Below are 17,852 nucleotides of genomic sequence, written 5' to 3' on the forward strand. Positions count from 1 at the left end.
GTGTGTAGAGGAGAGGACTGCAGCCACCAGGCGACAAGGCAGCGTTGTTTCACTAACACACACACACACACACACACACACACAAACACACACACTCGTCTTTGCCAAGCTCCCAATTAGGCCTCCTGAGTATGGCTCCCGCAGGCTGCAAACGCAGACGTCACACCGGAGAGCGTCTAATTGCTCCTGGCCCTTCGGCTGATCCCCCAAGTCCTTTACGGTCGTGGAGCCCTGAACCCGTCAGAACAGCCTCACAGGCAGACACGGACGGATCCACAAAGGAGTGGCACACACACGGGGGCACAGAGACGCAGACGTGGCGACGGTGCTCGGGGCACCCCCCCAGCCAGGGCGAGAGGGCGTCTCTGACGGGGCTGCAGAGAGACGGCCAGACATCCCCCTGGCAAATGTCATCAAGACTAAAAAACACCCACAGTTGAGTCAGTAACGCCTCCTGCCTCTTCTAAGACTGCATGTCAAGAAAACAACCCAAGATGCAGTCTAGAACTTCGAGAAACACTGCGTGTACTGTCGAGGACAGTGGAAAAGTGGGAACCACGCAAACCTGCATCCAGGGAAAACTGCCCCGATGCGGTGCCAGCTCACAGCGGACAGCGGGCTGGGCATCTGGGTCCCCTCAAAATCCACATGCTGGAATCCTCACCCCAGGAGGATTCGGTCAGGAGGCAGGGCCTTGAGGAGGTCGTGTGGGCGGACCCTCGTGAATGGGACTATCGTCCTCACACGGGAGACCCCACAGAGCCCCCTTGCCCCCCTACCCTGAAAGGACGCAGGCTACGGACCAGGCAGAGGCCCCCAGAACAAGACCATGCCACCCCAACCGCAGACGCCCAGCCTGCCAGCCACCAGAACTCTGAGAGACAAACCCCGCTCCTCTAAGCGCCCCGGCCTATGGACCGTAGTGTACCAGCCACGGGGATGAAGACAGGCCTCTGCCGTCTCCACGGCAGCCATCCTGAGGGACTTCCTGGGCTTCCTGGTGGCTCAGGCGGTGAAGAACCTGCCTGCAGTGCAGCAGACCGGGGTTCGATCCCTGGGTCAGGAAGATCCCGTGAAGAAGGAAATGGCCACCCACTCCAATATCCTTAACCTGGAAAATCCCACGGACAGAGGAGTCTGGTGGGCTGCAGTCCATGAGGTCACAAAGAGTCGGACACGACTGAGCGACTGACACTTTCACTTTGCTGAGGTACAGCTCACACACCACGCCATTCGGCCAGGGAAAGCGGTTTTCAGCACATGCACTGAGTGTGCAGACAGTCACTGGAGCCTGATTTCAGGACATGGGGTCCCTCCTAAAAGACACCCCACACCTGCAGGTCAACCCCCACGCGCCCCCAGCTCTGTTCCCAAGCCACAGGCAGGGGTCTGTTCTCACCCACCTTCTGTCCCCGCCAACCTGCCGACCCCGGACACCTCCCATGAGTGGAATCGCACGCTATGTGGCCTCACGTTTCCAAGGGCCCTCCGCTTCACAGCGTGTCTCGGCCCGCCCTCCCCTTCACTGCGGAGCAATACTCCACTGCGCGGGCAGACCACCCTTCATTTCCACCTGCACCAGCGGCCGGGCTTTGGGCCTTGCGGGCTGCAACGAGCAACACTCGCGGGAACACTCGCAGCAGGCTTCGGCCAGGTCGCACAGTAACGCTAGGCTTAACCCTCTGCTGAAGTGCCAGGCTGTTGGCCAAAGTTGCTGGACCAGCTGGACAGGCCCCCAGCAAGACACGAGGTTTCAGATTCCTCCACATCCTTGCTGATGTTTGCTCCTATTCCTCTGATTTCCGACATCCTAGGGGGTGTGACTTTGCTGGTTTGCATTCCTTAAGGATTAATGATGTCCAGTACCTTTTCATGCTCATTGGCCACTACTTTGCAGAAATGTCTACTCAAATACTTTGCTCCTTTGTTAAAATCAGATTCTCTTACTGATTTAAAACAGTTCTTTATAATTTCTCCCATTCTGCAGAGGTCTCTTCCCTTGAGAGTATCATCTACAGCATGAAGTCTTCATTTCCACGTAGTCCAATTCACCTATTTTTCTTTTTTTTTTTTTTGGTCATTTTTGCTCTCGGTGTCGCATCTAAGAAACCATGGCGTAATCCAAGGCCATGAAGACTTACTGCTGGGCTTTATTGTTGAGACTTTAATAGTTAATAGTTTAATAGCCACCTTTTCCACTCTCCACTTTCACTTTCATCAAGAGGCTTTTTAGTTCCTCTTCACTTTCTGCCATAAGGGTGGTGTCATCTGCATGTCTGAGGTTATTGATATTTCTCCCGGCAATCTTGATTCCAGCTTGTGTTTCTTCCAGTCCAGCGTTTCTCATGATGTACTCTGCATAGAAGTTAAATAAACAGGGTGACAATATACAGCCTTGACAAACTCCTTTTCCTATTTGGAACCAGTCTGTTGTTCCATGTCCAGTTCTCACTGTTGCTTCCTGACCTGCATCCAGATTTCTCAAGAGGCAGGTCAGGTGGTCCGGTATTCCCATCTCTTTCAGAATTTTCCACAGTTGATTGTGATCCACACAGTCAAAGGCTTTGGCATAGTCAATAAAGCAGAAATAGATGTTTTTCTGGAACTCTCTTGCTTTTTCGATGATCCAGCGGACGTTGGCAATTTGATCTCTGGTTCTTCTGCCTTTTCTAAAACCAGCTTGAACATCAGGAATTTCACGGTTCACATATTGCTGAAGCCTGGCTTGGAGAATTTTGAGCATGACTTTACTAGCGTTTGAGATGAGTGCAATTGTGCGGTAGTTTGAGCATTCTTTGGCATTGCCTTTCTTTGGGATTGGAATGAAAACTGACCTTTTCCAGTCCTGTGGCCACTGCTGAGTTTTCCAAATTTGCTGGCATATTGAGTGCAGCACTTTACATCCATATAAATATTGATAAATAAATTATAATAAACATTATATTACACTGAGACACAGAAACTTATTTTAAGGAATAGCTTTACACAATTATGAGGACTGGCAAGTCTGAAATTTGTAGACCAGGTCAGCAAGCTAGAAACTCAGGCAGCATTTCTATGTTGTAAGAAGAATTTCTTCCTCTTTTTCTTCTTCAGGAAATTTCCATCTTTGCTCTTAAGGCCTTCAATTCATTACATGAGGCCCACCCCCACATGATGCAGGGTAATCTGCTTTATTCAAAGACTACTAATGTATATGTTAACCACATCAAAATATACCTTCACAGCAGTATCCAGACTGGTGTTTGACCAAGTAAGTGGGCGCCACAGCCCAGCCAAATTTATGCAACATTAACCATCACGGTCAGCTGTGGAAATCCGTGCCTTTCTAGGAGCGTCTCCATTTCATCTACATCCTAATTTAGAGAGTTGTTCACAGCATGTCCTTACTGCCATTTATTTTTGAGACCACTCATAACTTTAGTGATCTGAGCCTTCTCCCGTTTTTTCCAGGTCAATCTAGCCAAAGGTTGACCAATGTTTTGTTGCCCTCTTTGAAGAACCAGCTTTGGTTTTGTTGAGTTTTCTCTACGGCTTTTCTATTCCCTACTTCATTTATTTCTGTTCTAGCCTTTATTTACCACCTTCTGTTTGTTTTGCCTTTAATTTGCTCTTCTTCTCCTAGTTTCTGAAATTGAAAACTCAAGTTAATGACTTGAGATGCTCTCTTTTAATGTAAATATCTCTTGGAGCACTACTTTAGCTACATCCTGTAAGTCTCCGTATGCTGTGACTTCTTCTTTGACTCATTGCTTCTTTATAATTGTATCCTAAAATTTTCACATATCTGTTACATTTTCTTCCGTAACTAATATCTAACAGTGTCTGTATGATCAGAGAACAATTTATATGATTTCTACCCTTTCAAATGCACTGATGCTTGCTTTATGGCCTGGCATATGGTCTACACTGGAGAACGCTATGCGTGCGCTTGGGAAGAATGGGATCCTGCCACGATGGGGGCTCTGAAGGCCTCTCTGAGGTCCAGTGGCTTCCAGGTGCTTAGTTTTCTGTCTGCTCCTTTGTTGATCTTCTGTCTACGGTTCCTACACACCACTGGGAGGAGTATGTCACCATGTTCTAAAAAGACATTTTTAAAAAAGCTTAATGACTCTGGGAAATGCTTAGAAATTAAAACGAAAAGCAGTACTAAAATGTGCATGCATAATATAATCGCTGCAATGTAAAAAGTACATGGGCAAAAAGACCAGAAGGAAATTAGTAAAATGTCCCAATGACAGCTTCTGAGACAAGGAGCTGTACTGTTAATGAGTTTTCTGATTTTTTAATTTTTAGTATAAGTCCATTACTTTGATCATCGCCAAGATGTTTTTAAACAGAAAATCTGACTACATACAAGTTATGGGCTATGAAAGCACAGTGCACTTGACTGTCACCTCAGGGGGCTGCAAAACCAGCAGCCCCTCCCTCTGGTTCTGAGCCACTGGCATTTCCAGGGCCCTCTGCTCTCCACTCCCTCACACGGAACAGAACCGCCACAGCAAACGTCCTGAACTCAGATGCTCTTGTTTCTACCTTTAAAATGTTTCTGAGATGAGCTGTGAACCGCAAAAGTGTGTTAGGTGAGGAACACTAAAGGAAGCCAGTGAAAGAGGCATTTAGCAGCAGCCTTGGTTCATATAGACACGGGAAAACGAGGTGCAATTAGGAAAGACATAAATGCAAACAAAGAAAGTGTAGACAACTGCTTCTAAGACCGTAATTTATCAATAAGAAACGGCGACGGCTCACCCTCACCATCACTCAGAGCCAGTTCACACCGACAGTGGACGAGGCGGAAGAAAGATGTCCGCACAGGCGTTCAGCTGACAGCAAACCCCAGCCGCTCAGCGCTTCTCCTCTGTGCCCAGCCAGGTCTGGGGATTTACTCCTCTTGCTGACCCCACACTAAATCCACCCCCAGTGCACTCCGGTATCCAGGAAATGCACGCTAAAGCGTCTTCTCTGGGCAAAAGTAACCTGCTCGAAAACAACCTGTACTTTTGAGACGCTGACTTATAAACAGTAACACAAAAATAAAGAATCGATGCTTCCAAACTGTGGTGCTGGAGAAGGCTCTTGAGAGTCCCTTGGACGGCAAGGAGATAGGACCAGTCAATCCGAGAGGAAATCAACCCTGAATATTCACTGGAAGGACTGAGGCTGAAGCTCCAATACTTTGGCCACGTGATGCAAAGAGCCAATTCATTGGAAAAGACCCTGATGCTGGGAAAGACTGAAGGCAGGAGGAGAAGTGGGCAGCAGTGGATGAGACGGTTAGACAAGCATCACTGACTCAAAGGACATGGATCTGAGCAAACTCCAGCGAAGGAGAGGGAAGCCTGGTGTGCTACAGTCCATGGGGTCACAAAGGGTCAGACATGACCTAGTGACTGAGCAACAACAACAACAATGAAAAAGTATCCATAATGCTCATAAGTGAACACACTGTTCATTTCAGTCACTTTTCATATTAGCTCTCAAGACTGATTTATTTTACCAGAAAATGCCATATCAAACCGATCAGAGCTTACACATGCTGGTAACGAGAATCAGCTGTAAAACGCTCCTCCCACGTGCCGACCCACTCCCAGGCACCCTGAGGACTTGGTCCACAGCGAGTCCACACAAGCTGGTCAGGGCAGCTTCTACATTTAAGTAGCACGCAGGACAAAGGCGTGGGGTTAGGGGAATGCTGCTTCGTGTTTTGCTCTGCTGAAACCACTTAGTTCAACTAAAATATACCTCTCTACTTAAATTGTGGGATTCAAGGTGACGGAATAATGGTTCTTAATCTTAAATAGGATTTAACACTGCTAAAATGAATATGACAGCCCCTGTTTAAAAAATACTTAAAAACTGCACCATGCCTAGGGGGAAAAGAACTTAAAAACTCCAACAACACTAGAAGGGTTTCATGAATTATGCTACATTATCTCAACAGAATATTCTGTGCAGGAGGTGGAAATGATCTTTACCAAGATCTCTTAATAATACAGGAACAAGCTAACATTACAGGGACAAGCTCATGTTCTAAGGTTAAACGGGAAAAGGCGCGAAACAGAATTTTATATGTAACATGTTCTGAAGTACGTAAATACAACACACAGCGAAAAGACTCAGAGGAGCTCCCCGCAAACAGCTGTTCCCCACCCGGCACTGCCGTGGGCCTGCGCCCCGTCCCCAGGCTGGCCTGGTGGGAACGCAGAGGCACAGACACCTCCGAGGGGTGACAGGAGAGCAGCGTCTGGGCCCCACAGAGGACAGAGCAAAACGCGGCTGGGTAAGGCCACAGAGGCCTCCTTCCTCCCAGCCAAACCCAGACTTCGGGACCCCTGGGCTCAGTGGAGCCTGGAGAGGAAAGCACAGGACCCAGCCCTGCTGCCCAGCCCACAGTCCCGAGAAGCGGCTGGCCCCCCTGCACTGAGCCCGCCTCCACTGTCTTCTCCCAGCACATGACACCCTCCTGAAGCGACAAGTCACTCGGGCTTCCCCCTGCTGGCTTCAGCGGCCTTCTCCAGCCTCTGGGTCTGGACCACCTGCACACCCACCCCCGCCACCGAGGTCCCCAGAGCTCTCCTGACTCCCGTCCTCAGACACCCCTCGGGGGTGACAGACACCTCCAGGGCCCAACCGCAACCAGGGGCTCCATCCCAAAGTTTAGTTCAGTCGCTCAGTTGTGTCCGACTCTTTGCGACCCCATGGACTGCAGCACGCCAGGCCTCCCTGTCCATCACCAACTCCCAGAGTTTACTCAAACTCATGTCCATTGAGTCAGTGATGCCATCCAACCATCTCATTCTCTGTCCTCCCCTTCTCCTCCAGCCTTCAGTCTCTCCCAGCATCAGGGCCTTTCTAGTAAGTCAGTTCTTCCCATCAGATGGCCAAAGTACTGAGTTTCAGCTTCAGCATCAGTCCTTCCAATGGATATTCAGGACTGATCTCCTTTAGGACAGACTGGTTGGATCTCCCTGCAGTCCAAGGGACTCTCAAGAGTCTTCAACACCACAGTTCTAAAAGCATCCACTCTTCTGCGCTCAGCTTTCTTCACAGTCCAACTCTCACATCCATACATGACTACTGGAAAAACCATAGCTTTGATTAGACGGAGCTTTGCTGGCAAAGTAATGTCTCTGCTTTTTAACATGCTGTCTAGGTTGGTCACAGCTTTTCTTCCAAGGAGCTGAGGATTTGTTCCACACGTGCTTGCAGAGGCGGTGGCGGGTGCTGCTGCACGTGTGTGTGTCCGAGTGCCAAACTCCCGTGAGGACCCAGTGTCCTTCGACAGCAGGACAGCAGGGTGAGGAGCCGGAAGAGACCTGGACTGCCGGCAGCCCCAGGGGGCCTGTGTGTGTGCGTATGTGTGTGCGCACGTGTGTGTGCACACGACTGTGTGTGCTCACGGCATGGAGAGTCTCTGAGTTTAACTGAAGGCAACACTTGAACACTTTCCAGCTTTTCTCTTTTCTGGACAATTAACATCGCGGTCGTGTCCCTTCATCCCAGCCTGCTGATGATTCAGACAAACGCACCAAGGATCGCTTGGGTCTTACAACCTACACTGGTGCTAGACTCGTTAGGACAAACTTATTTACCACATTAATTAAATGGTCTATTTAACATGGAATATCAATTCTCTAATCACATCTGAGTTGAACTTCTTCTTTCAATTAACAGCTCTGAAGTCTACTGACAGAGCTCCTACTGTTCTAGGATCATTAAGAACACTTTCATTATCTGTCAAACGAGGAAGCGAGAAGCAGAGAGGCAGGCAGGCTCAGAGCGGCCTCTCCCCCCTGAACAGATGATGGGGGAGCAGCCCGGGATCACTGGTTGCTTAGCAACGGAGAGGTTCCCACGAGACTCCAAGCAATGGGAGAGGGGTAGCCACAAAATGGACCACAAAATGGATGAGAAGCGGGCACCATCAGGGGACCATCTGGTCTCAAGTGAACCTCACTCTTCAGATTACAGCAACGCGAGAATCTGAAGTGGACCTAAAACTGAGATGGCTAAAACACACCCTAAAAAAAAAAAACAATGACAAACACCAAGGCAGGAAGGTTCACGTGAAGACAAAGTAATACCAGTTTTAAACAAAACGCTACCGCTCAAGAGTAAACCCGTCCTGTGGTGTTTCATTTCTGTCCACAGATGAATTAAAAAGTAGATCTCACACACATAGCATCAGAACTGTTTTTAAACTTGAAACATAAACCAAGCAAAGTTATACGACAGTTGGCTATTTGCTGCAACATAAACAGAAGAAAAAATATGCAGTACTCAGAGACAGTATAACCCAACCTGAAGCCCATTAAACCAATTATTTTGCATGTAATTAATATTCCCATAAAATTAAATGCTACTAGTATATCAAAGCAAAACAGTGATAAATGCTGCAGAAATGCAATTAAAGAGGATTCGCTTTTTAGCTTATAAGCAAAACATTCAACTAATAGTCTATCACCTTAACCTTATCCATTTAAATCCAAATCATTCAAGCCAGTGCTCTATGGCCATTAACACAAAACCACACTCCTCAAATATATTACATTTCTCCTCATTTATTATTTAAAAGAAGATATTAATAATAATAAACACATCTTAACGTCTTTAGTAGTTGAGCATGTGGATTTAAGGACTTTTTCAAAGCGGGCTACAGTGATAAAACTATTATTCTCCAATATTATTAATGGCCGTCATTAATAACATTAAAATTAACCGCAATTTCCAGCACGGGTGTAATTATGCAGAGCAACATGGTCAGGCCACTGAAGTCCACGTTTAATGTCTGTGAGAAGAAAGCACCATGCATGCTGTGATCTTACCTATGTACTCGCAGATGAAGACTACAAAGAAGGGAGTGACGAGGTCATTTATCCCCTGAACATATCCGCTGGCAGGATGACGTATGGCCCATATGAACAGTATCCTTTCAAAAATCTGAAAGAAAAGTGAACAGCTGGTGGAGCAGAAAGCAAACACATCAGAAACTTTTTAAGCATGTGCATCCTTAGGACACACGTTACCGATACTTTTCAGTCTCTAATATAAAATACAACTTTTTTAAATTCCAGTTATCTTGATTTTTTTTAATAGACTCACAAGCAGCATGGAAGAACGTCCCCGAGCCCTGGGCTCAGTCCCACCACACAAGCTGGCTTCTACAAGAGACGCTCACTCTCCAGCCTCCCAGCCTCGCAGGTAACCACTGCGTGTGGCCACCCTGGACTCGGCCAGCAGGCACAGCGGCACCTGGCCTGGCAGTTCAGGAAGCGAGGGGGCAGACAGAGGAATGGACGGGTGGGCAGGTGGGCAGGGGGAGGTCGGCAGCTGGCTGACCACGTGAATGGGCATGAATGGGCAGAGGGACAGGTGGGAGGGAGGGGATGGTGGGCGCTCTAAGCTTCCCTCACCAGATGCTTTTTCACAACTGACATGTAACAGCATATTCGCTCCAGCTGTACAGCATAACGACTGAATATCTGTAAATCCTATATTCCGAGATGACCAGCACAGTAAGTCTGGTTAACACCCACCACCACACACAGCTGTAGGACTTCTTTTCTTGTGACGAGGACTTCCAAGACTGATTTTCTTAATGACGTTCAGAGATGTGGTAAATATCGTCCACTGTGGTCGCCGGGCCGCACACGACAGCCCCGCCGTTTGTTTATTCTATTTTGACGCCTTTCACCATTTCACGTCCCAGCCTCCTCTGGCAAACACCGATTTATCCTTTGTGTCTCTGAACGTGGTCGATTTTTTAATAGATTTTTTTTCAGGTTATTTCCTATTACAGTTTATTACAAAATGCTGCGCACAGTAGACTGCTGAACAGTAAATCCTTGTTGCTCACCTATTTGACATGCAGGAGTCTGCACCTCTTAACCGCACACTCCTCACACATCACTCCCTTAACTCTCCCCTTCGGTCCCCATAGGTCTGTGTCCCACGTCCGTGTTTCTTTTTTATGTATAGATTCATCTGCGTCACTTCTTAGACTCCACACACAATGACACAACAGACGCCTCCTTAAACCGCTGGACACTCCTGGCCCTTGGACGCAGGCATCCCCGTCAGCCCGGCTCCCGCTGCCGTCCGAGGACCCGCCACCCTGGCGCCGTCTCAGCTCCTCTCTCCTCGCCACTCACGCCCAGTCCATCCTGCCTCCCCTCCTCACGCCCCCCACCGTCCTCCACCTGCATTCAGGAGGCGTCTCGCCAGGGCCCCACCGCGTCGTCACCCACGCACACGCATGCGCACGCGGCTTCACGGCCCCCCTGGCTCCAGGCCCCCCGCCCCAACACCGCGCCCTGGCTGCCCTGGGGCTGACCCTCTGCCGCCAGCTCCCAAATCCCAGCTGCACTGGGCCCACCAGGCTGCCACCTCCTCCGTGCTGGTCCCCGGCCCTGGCGTCCAGCTCAAGCCGCACCCCTGGGTGGCTGGGCCGCCATCTGCCCCCTCCCCACCCGCTGGGGAGGGCCGACGGCTTCCTGCTCGTGAGGCCCCGGCTGGCAGTGTCCCTGGGCCTTCCCGTCCCGGGTCTCTCTGGACCGACGACACCTGGAGGCGCATCCTGGTCGCTGGACCACCGTCCGAATCCTGCTTCTCCATCAAGCGGTGATGCTCCAGACCTGCAAGGCCCACTAGCCAGGACCTCAAGGCCCCCCCCCTCCGAGTCCATGATGGGAGACGGACTGGGAGCGGGGATCGGCTCCAGGGGCATCTGGTGGACAGAGACCAGCGAGGAGGCGACGGGCTGCGATGCTGATGACGAGCCGCTCGGACGGCAGGAGAGAGGAGCCTTCCAGAGCGAACAGAGGCAGACGCAGCCATGTGTGGCTGAGAATCAGGGCCCACAGTCTTGGCAAGATGGCCTAGCCCCCCGCATGGGGGACCTTCTGTCTCGCCCTGCACAGGTCTCCCTCCTTCCTGGCCACCGGTCGAGCAGGGGCATGGTGAGAACCTGCCGAGGAGCCAGGCAAAGCCCGCGGGTCTGCCCCTCAGCACCAGCGTGCCTCGTGGAGGGGACGGGTGTGCACGTCCTCCTCGGAGCCCTGACTCCAGGCCCGCCTGCCCCGACTCCACACAGGCCCGGCAGCTGCCCGAAGCGCTCGCCAGCTTCCACGCCATAAACAACATCCCCAGCGGCTCTGGTGCTCGCGTGCCCTTGACCTGACACCTATCCAGGCAGCACCCCTACCTCCCCAGGTAATCAGAGCCAGGAGGCCGCACCCACAGCCTCTCATCGTCTTGCATATTATTACCCTATAACAACAGCTATTAATTTAGAGAATAAGAAAGACTCCCATGATTTACACATCTCAGAGCGGAAGAGGGAGACAGAAAGGAAAGGTGAACCACTTGCTTAAACGTCCTTCAGCCTCTCTCTTGGCAGTAACTGTCCTGCACGCTGGAGACACCAGGGGTCCACAGCGGGATCCACCCCAACCAAGCCACCCGCGGTCCCAGGCCCCCACCTGCCCTTGCGGGCGCATGCCCTGGTCCTCGCACTCCCTCCAGCCCCACTGTGGGACCACCCACTGCCCAGAACACGAAGCAGCATCTGGCTGAGGGAGGACAGAAGCCGATGGACAGATCAGCCTCGTCTAGACTCCCAGGGAAGCTGCACTGAGTGTAATGAAGCAGGGAAGGTGTCCACACAGACAGCATGCCTGCTGACGGTGGGAGCGGGAATCCGGAAGGACAGAGGGGAGCCCTGAGTCCTGACCTGCCTGCAGCTGAGGGGGGCTGAGGGAGAGTGCCGGCTGGGGTGGGGCCTGCAGGATCCACAGAGCAGCGAGAGCCCAGCCCCCCACTCCGAGGGGCACCTCACAGTCAGCTTGGCATCCCAGGTCCAGCGGACAGTGGCTCATGGGGGCAGCTCTGGGGCCACGGGGCCCCAGGGCGAGGGCCAGCCAGCCTGGGGTGTGGGGCCGGCTTCCCACGAGCTGCCTAAAGGCCAGAAAGGAGAGGTGTCCCGGGGTGGGAACCAAGTGGCCTCAGCAGCTCGGTGTCCCCTGCACAGTCCAGCGTCCCCACAGACGGCCCTGCCCCTGGCCACCCTCCCTGAGTCCACCTGTGACGGGGACAAAGTCAGCACCCCACAGGCTGATTCTCCACTGGCATCAGGGCCCCAGGCTCACACACGCACCAACGGAGCCCAGCAAGGTCATCGCGTGCCCAGCAGGCAGCCACGGGCGTTTCTGCAGGGGCCACAGTCCCCACGGCTCCGTGTGTCAAAACCCAGGCATTTCACTAAGAGCTGTCACGGGAAGGGTGAGGACAGGGCACTCGACTTGCACGAGGCTGTCAGTAGACGTGGGGCAGTTTAGGGAAGAACAGACGCGGAGGGGCTGACGCAGGACACGAGCTCGCGTCTAAGCCGGTGCGCTGCGGGTGTGAGCAGCGGTGTTGGCTGCCAGTGAAGGAAGCGTGCCCTCCGTGTGCGGACGTGTTTAGTGAGAACACGGAACGATACAAGATGGCCCTAGCGATGAATATTCACTGGGTAATATTTGCTATTAAAGTTCTGTTGACATTCCCTGAGATCTACCTTTGTTAGAGAGGAGACTTCATTAAATGCAGTTCAGACTTCAAACTCTTCCCCAAGTACCTTCTCTACAGACCAACTGACCCTCGTCAACAATAATGAAAACACATGCTACTCTTACCATCAGCACCACTTGCACTGAGAACGTGAGAAGGCACCGGGCATTCCCAGCCTCCGGAACCTGAGCACCAGGCCAGGTTTTCCCTGAAAGCCCAGTGTTCCTCCACAGAGGGCCCCGGGGAGCAGCTCGAGAGGTCCCCGTGGGGAAGCTCCTTCTGTCCTGACTCTGCAAACATATCACCACCTTCACGTGCCTCCAAGGCAGGACCAGGGTGCCGGCAACGCCATGCACTTGGAGAGCTGAGATGTTTTGCATTCTAAAAAATTTAATATATTGAAATTGAAAACGTTGCTGTGCTCATGATTACTTGGGGGAAAAAAAATCTGATTTCGAAAATGCAAAAGCATCATAATTCAACCATATGCATCGGCAACATGACTTCCCAGCGTATCAAGCCCCGTGGAGATAATTTCTGTGAGAATAACAACAAAATATACAACTGTGTTGAGAAGACCTGTGGGATTTATATCTTCTGAAATCCAGGTGTGGGCTCAGAAAGAGGAGATATTTATAACACAGGTGCTCGCACCACGATTGAGGGGACGCTCCCCCCAAACGAATTACAACATCTGATGAACGAGACAAAAATAAGAGTCCATAACAAATCTAAAACGTAGATTAATCGGCAGCCATCCACCACATAATATATACACTGAATGCAGGTTTACAATCCAGTTAATAATACCGCGCTCTGAAGCTGCTGCCACACCACGCTGGGTGGTGAATTACTCCACCCTCAGCTCCTTGAGATGTGGGGATTTACGTCCCACATTTTGTGCTCAAGTCACTTGACTTGATGGGCTGGCAAAGCACACACGTTTCATCAGGCTCAGAACTTAAGTACAGAAAAGAAACAACACCTTCAGACGACACATCACCGTCATCAGACTGCATGCTCGGCACGGCAGACGGAGCCGCGTGTCAGAGCGCAGCCGAGGAGTCAGACGCGGCCAGAGAGCGTCTGTCCGTTTAGAGCGCGGCCAGCCTTCCCCCTCGGGCGGTTCAGCACGTGAGATGTTGACACTCTTAATCCTGTGAGGCAGTGAAATATCCGTCCTGGCCAATTTGGGTTTACTTCAGGAATGCACACTCTCCGTCCTACTCTGAAGTCGCCTGATAAAATCCACTGTATCAACAGAATAAAGGAGCAAAGACCTATTCTCACCTCAGACGACAAGTGGGAAAGGAGGTGGTAAAACCTCAGCAGCCACTGAGGACTTTAAAACCCCGAGTAAAGCAAGGCTCCAGCCTTAACTTGGGCCATCTACAAAACCGGGAGCAAACACCCCAAGTCAATGGCGCAGGCTTCTTCCAAACTGGAATGACACCAGGGTATGCCTGCCTTCAACACTAATATTCAATACTGTAATGGAAATCTTGGCCAGTGGAGGAAAAAAAAAAACAAGCCAAGCATGGATACATAGAACAGAAAGAAAAATTGAAGCTATCATTATTCATAAGCCATATGATTAACTTCTTTAAAAACTCAAATACACCTACACACAAAACATTAGAATTGATAAAAGATTACTGTTTGCCAGATATAAAATTAACTTACAAAGGTCAACTGCATTTCTATATACTGTCATTAAGAAATTAGACAATGCTACTAAAATGCAAAAAGATGCCACTTACTAAAAATATATCTATAAAGAGATTTAGTAAGTCGTGTGACATATTTGAGAGAGAAAGCACCAGAACGAACACCAGCCAGGCGCTTCTTCACCCTGGGCTGGGTCAATAAACCACACGAGACACAGGCAATACTACGCAGCAGTGAAGATGAGCCACACAGTGGGTGCAGGGGCTGGGGCTGAGCACCGGAGCCTGGAATACAGAGAGTGCCGACAAGGGGCACGCTGAGCACAACCCCACCAAGAATAAAGAGTGAAAACAGGTGAAACACACACACAAACACACACCACAAACCTAGAGAAGAGCAAGAGAATGGTTTACCAAAAACCAAGGGAAGAGTTCCTTGTTGGGGGACACGGACACGTCTGGGGAGGGACAGAGAAGGGACCTCGACGATGCCAGCCTGGCTGTCTCATCAGCTTCACAGTGGACACTTCAGCTCAGTCGCGTCCGACTCTTGGTGACCCCATGGACCACAGCACGCCTCGCTGTCCACCAACTCCCGAAGCGTGCTCAAACTCATGTCCATTGCATCGCTGATGCCATCCAAACATCTCATCCTCTGTCGTCCCCTTTTCCTCCTGCCTTCAATCTTTCCCAGCATCAGGGTCTTTTCAAATGAGTCAGTTCTTCCCATCAGGTGGCCAAAGTATTGGAGTTTCAACTTCAGCATCAGTCCTTCCAATGAACACCCAGGACTGATCTCCTTAAGGATGGACTGGTTGGATCTCCTTGCAGTCCAAGGGACTCTCAAGAGTCTTCTCCAACACCACAGTTCAAAGACATCAATTCTTTATCGCTCAGCTTTCATGACAGTGAAAATGTGGAAGTAATTTTTAATTTTTTCTTTACATTGGACAGGTATGTTATGGAAACCTTTCTGCTCTGATTTATTTTACCATAAAGCCAAAAAGGGAAAAAAGGGAAAGATCTATGGATTAGATCCTTGAAATATATACCAGAAGAGTTTAATGAACTGATTATATAATGAATACATATCTCTCAGGCTCTCACAAAGAGGTTTCTCAGGTGGCTCAGTGGTAAAGAATCCACCTGGCAATGCAGGAGACAATGAGTTCAATTCCTAGATCAGGAAGATCCCCTGGAGAAAGAAATGGCAACCCACTCCAGTATTCTTGCCTGGGAAATCCCATGGATGGGGGAGCCTGGTGGGCTACAGCCCGTGGGTTCACAAAGAGTTGGGGTCACAACTGAGCAACTAAACAACAGGCTCTTACAAATGCAATCCCCCCCACCTCCAAAGGGTAAAACAAAGATGAATTATGAGACGGCATGGAGAGAGCAATAACTACGAAGACGCAGGCTCAGGAGCACTGAATGTCCACAGCTCCCCAGCCTGAGACCCAACCAGCACCGCATCTCCCACGGAAGGACCCTCCAGAACGCCCATCCCAGGAGGAGCGCGTGTTTAATGCATGCAGCCCACCAGCACCTGTCAGCTGTTTACCACGTGCCAACCCCACTGGAGGGGCCGGGGGGACACAGGAGAAGAAAGACCCAGGCCCTGGCCGTGACAGCCTGCAGTGTGAGAACAGACAGCCAGGGCCTTGGCCGTGGCCAGAATCCCAGCAAGATGCTCAGACACGCCGGTCTGAGACCCCAGTGTCCATCAGGCACCAGCAGTACAAAGACAAAAGTGGAGGCTGCCCCCCTCGAGAGCTGCGTCCAAGGGGACAGAGACGCGAGCAGACCATGGGAATCATGTGGGTGCCGTAGGGTCAGCCAGGGCAGGAGGGGGTGCTGGCAAGCTCGAGGAAGTGGGGGAATGGTGAGCAGAGCAGGCCGGGAGGAGACCCCTGGGCACAGAGGAAGCACCCCTGTGCAAATGCCCCAACCCTCTTCAGTCTAGGCCAGACCCTCGGGACACAGCCAATGCCTGCTCCTCTGGAAGCGGGCTTCTCCCTGGCCGCCTCAGCCCCGGACGCCAGCCGGGCCCATGCCCCTCCACACAGACACTCCAGTCAGGAAGCCTGTCTGCAGAGAGCTCACAGTCAGCGGACGAGTCTGGGGTGAACACATCTGTGCTCCACAGATACGTGCCTCCCAGCAAACGACCATGCTTCGGGGCCACGGAGAACTCATCACCCCAACCAGAAGGACCATCTGTGGATAATGGGGTCCTAAAGGCCTGCATGTTCTTTGTCCTCTGTGTCTGATTAAATGTAACGAGACGTCACTTCTCCGTGGCTAACTGGAAAAAGCATCCTATTTCCCTAATTCGTGAAACTGCTCTAAGAAGCAGAAAGCCAGAGGGCAGATAATATAATAATTACGGAGGAGAAGGGACTCGCAAGTTGATGACCTTATCTCGTGAGAAGGCCCAGCTCTGAGATCTGAAGGAAGCTCCTTCCCTGAGCTCCCTGCACCAGCCCACGAGCCAGAGGGCCTCGGGTAAGAGTTTGCATTTTCCAAGTAAGAGGCTGAGGTTACTTCCACAAATAGAAGATAAAAAGAGCAAGGGCCAAAAAGTTATGAACTTGACTTTCAAATAACAACGTTGGATAAAAAGATTAATTACTCAGTTCAGTTCAGTCGCTCAGTCGTGTCTGACTCTTTGCGACCCCATGGACTGCAGCACGCCAGGCCTCCCTCTCCATCACCAACTCCCAGAGTTTACTCAAACTCATGTCCATCAAGTCAGTGATGCCATCCAACCATCTCATCCTCTGTTGTCCCCTCTCCTCCCGCCTTCAATCTTTCCCAGCATCAGGGTCTTTTCAAATGAGTCAGTTCTTCGCATCAGGTGACCAAAGTATTGGAGCTTCAGCTTTAGTGATTAACGACTCACTTCAACAAAATCTCCCAAGTCCCATGAGGCTCCAGGCACTTGGGCGCCGGCCCTGCTCCCGGAGAGGTGATGTGCAGGTAGAGTGAGACCTCGTCCACGAGGAGACAATCAGACAATAAGCACCAAGACGATCAAAGTGTGAACCAAAGTGGGGCGGGGTGTCTCCGACAAGGCTCCATCTCTGGAAGGCCCAGAGGAAGCAAACGCCTGAGGTCACGGGTGAGGAAGGAAGGACCCCAGACAGCATCACGCGATGAGTGCTCGTGCCCAGCTGCCCTGCACCGAGCAGACAGAGGAAACCCACAGACAGAAGGCCTGATCAGACAGGTCAAGGTGGAAGGGCAGGGCACAGGCAGGGAGGCAGCCGAGCCCCGGGTCCCAGGTCCCTGGGGACGTCACCCGGTAGGTCTCCCCAGGAGGTCCTACCCCCGCAAAGACCCTGCCTCCGTCCACAGCCTCCGCCTCTGTCTGTGCTTTCTGCCAGCAGGGACTTCAAGGGTCCACCCTAGGAGTCTGACTCAGAAGGCCGAGAGGAGGCCAGGGAACAGGCAGGCTAAAGGTTTCAAAAGCAATTAAACAGTGAGCAAAAAAACGGAACAGACATTTCACCAAAGAAGATCTGAGCATGACAAATCAGTAGATGAAAAGATGCTCAACATCCGGAGTCAACAGGGAAATGCAAATTGTAACCCCGTAAGATGCCACTACACAGCTGTTTTTTAAAATAGTGA

The 17,852-nt window shown here is 51.0% G+C and overlaps 1 protein-coding gene across 3 annotated transcripts in view; it reads right to left on the bottom strand.

The window, feature by feature from the left end:
• TBC1D22A (TBC1 domain family member 22A) overlaps window positions 1-17,852 on the bottom strand; it is a 259,570-nt gene that overhangs the window by 134,678 nt on the left and 107,040 nt on the right. For all 3 annotated transcript variants that reach the window (XM_055561649.1, XM_055561589.1, XM_055561514.1), the window contains one exon: window positions 8,829-8,943. In XM_055561649.1, coding sequence (XP_055417624.1) covers window positions 8,829-8,943 — 115 coding nt within the window. The remainder of the gene's footprint in view (window positions 1-8,828; window positions 8,944-17,852) is intronic.

The sequence above is a fragment of the Bubalus kerabau genome, chromosome 1, assembly GCF_029407905.1.
Source record: "Bubalus kerabau isolate K-KA32 ecotype Philippines breed swamp buffalo chromosome 1, PCC_UOA_SB_1v2, whole genome shotgun sequence".
NCBI lineage: Eukaryota > Metazoa > Chordata > Mammalia > Artiodactyla > Bovidae > Bubalus > Bubalus kerabau.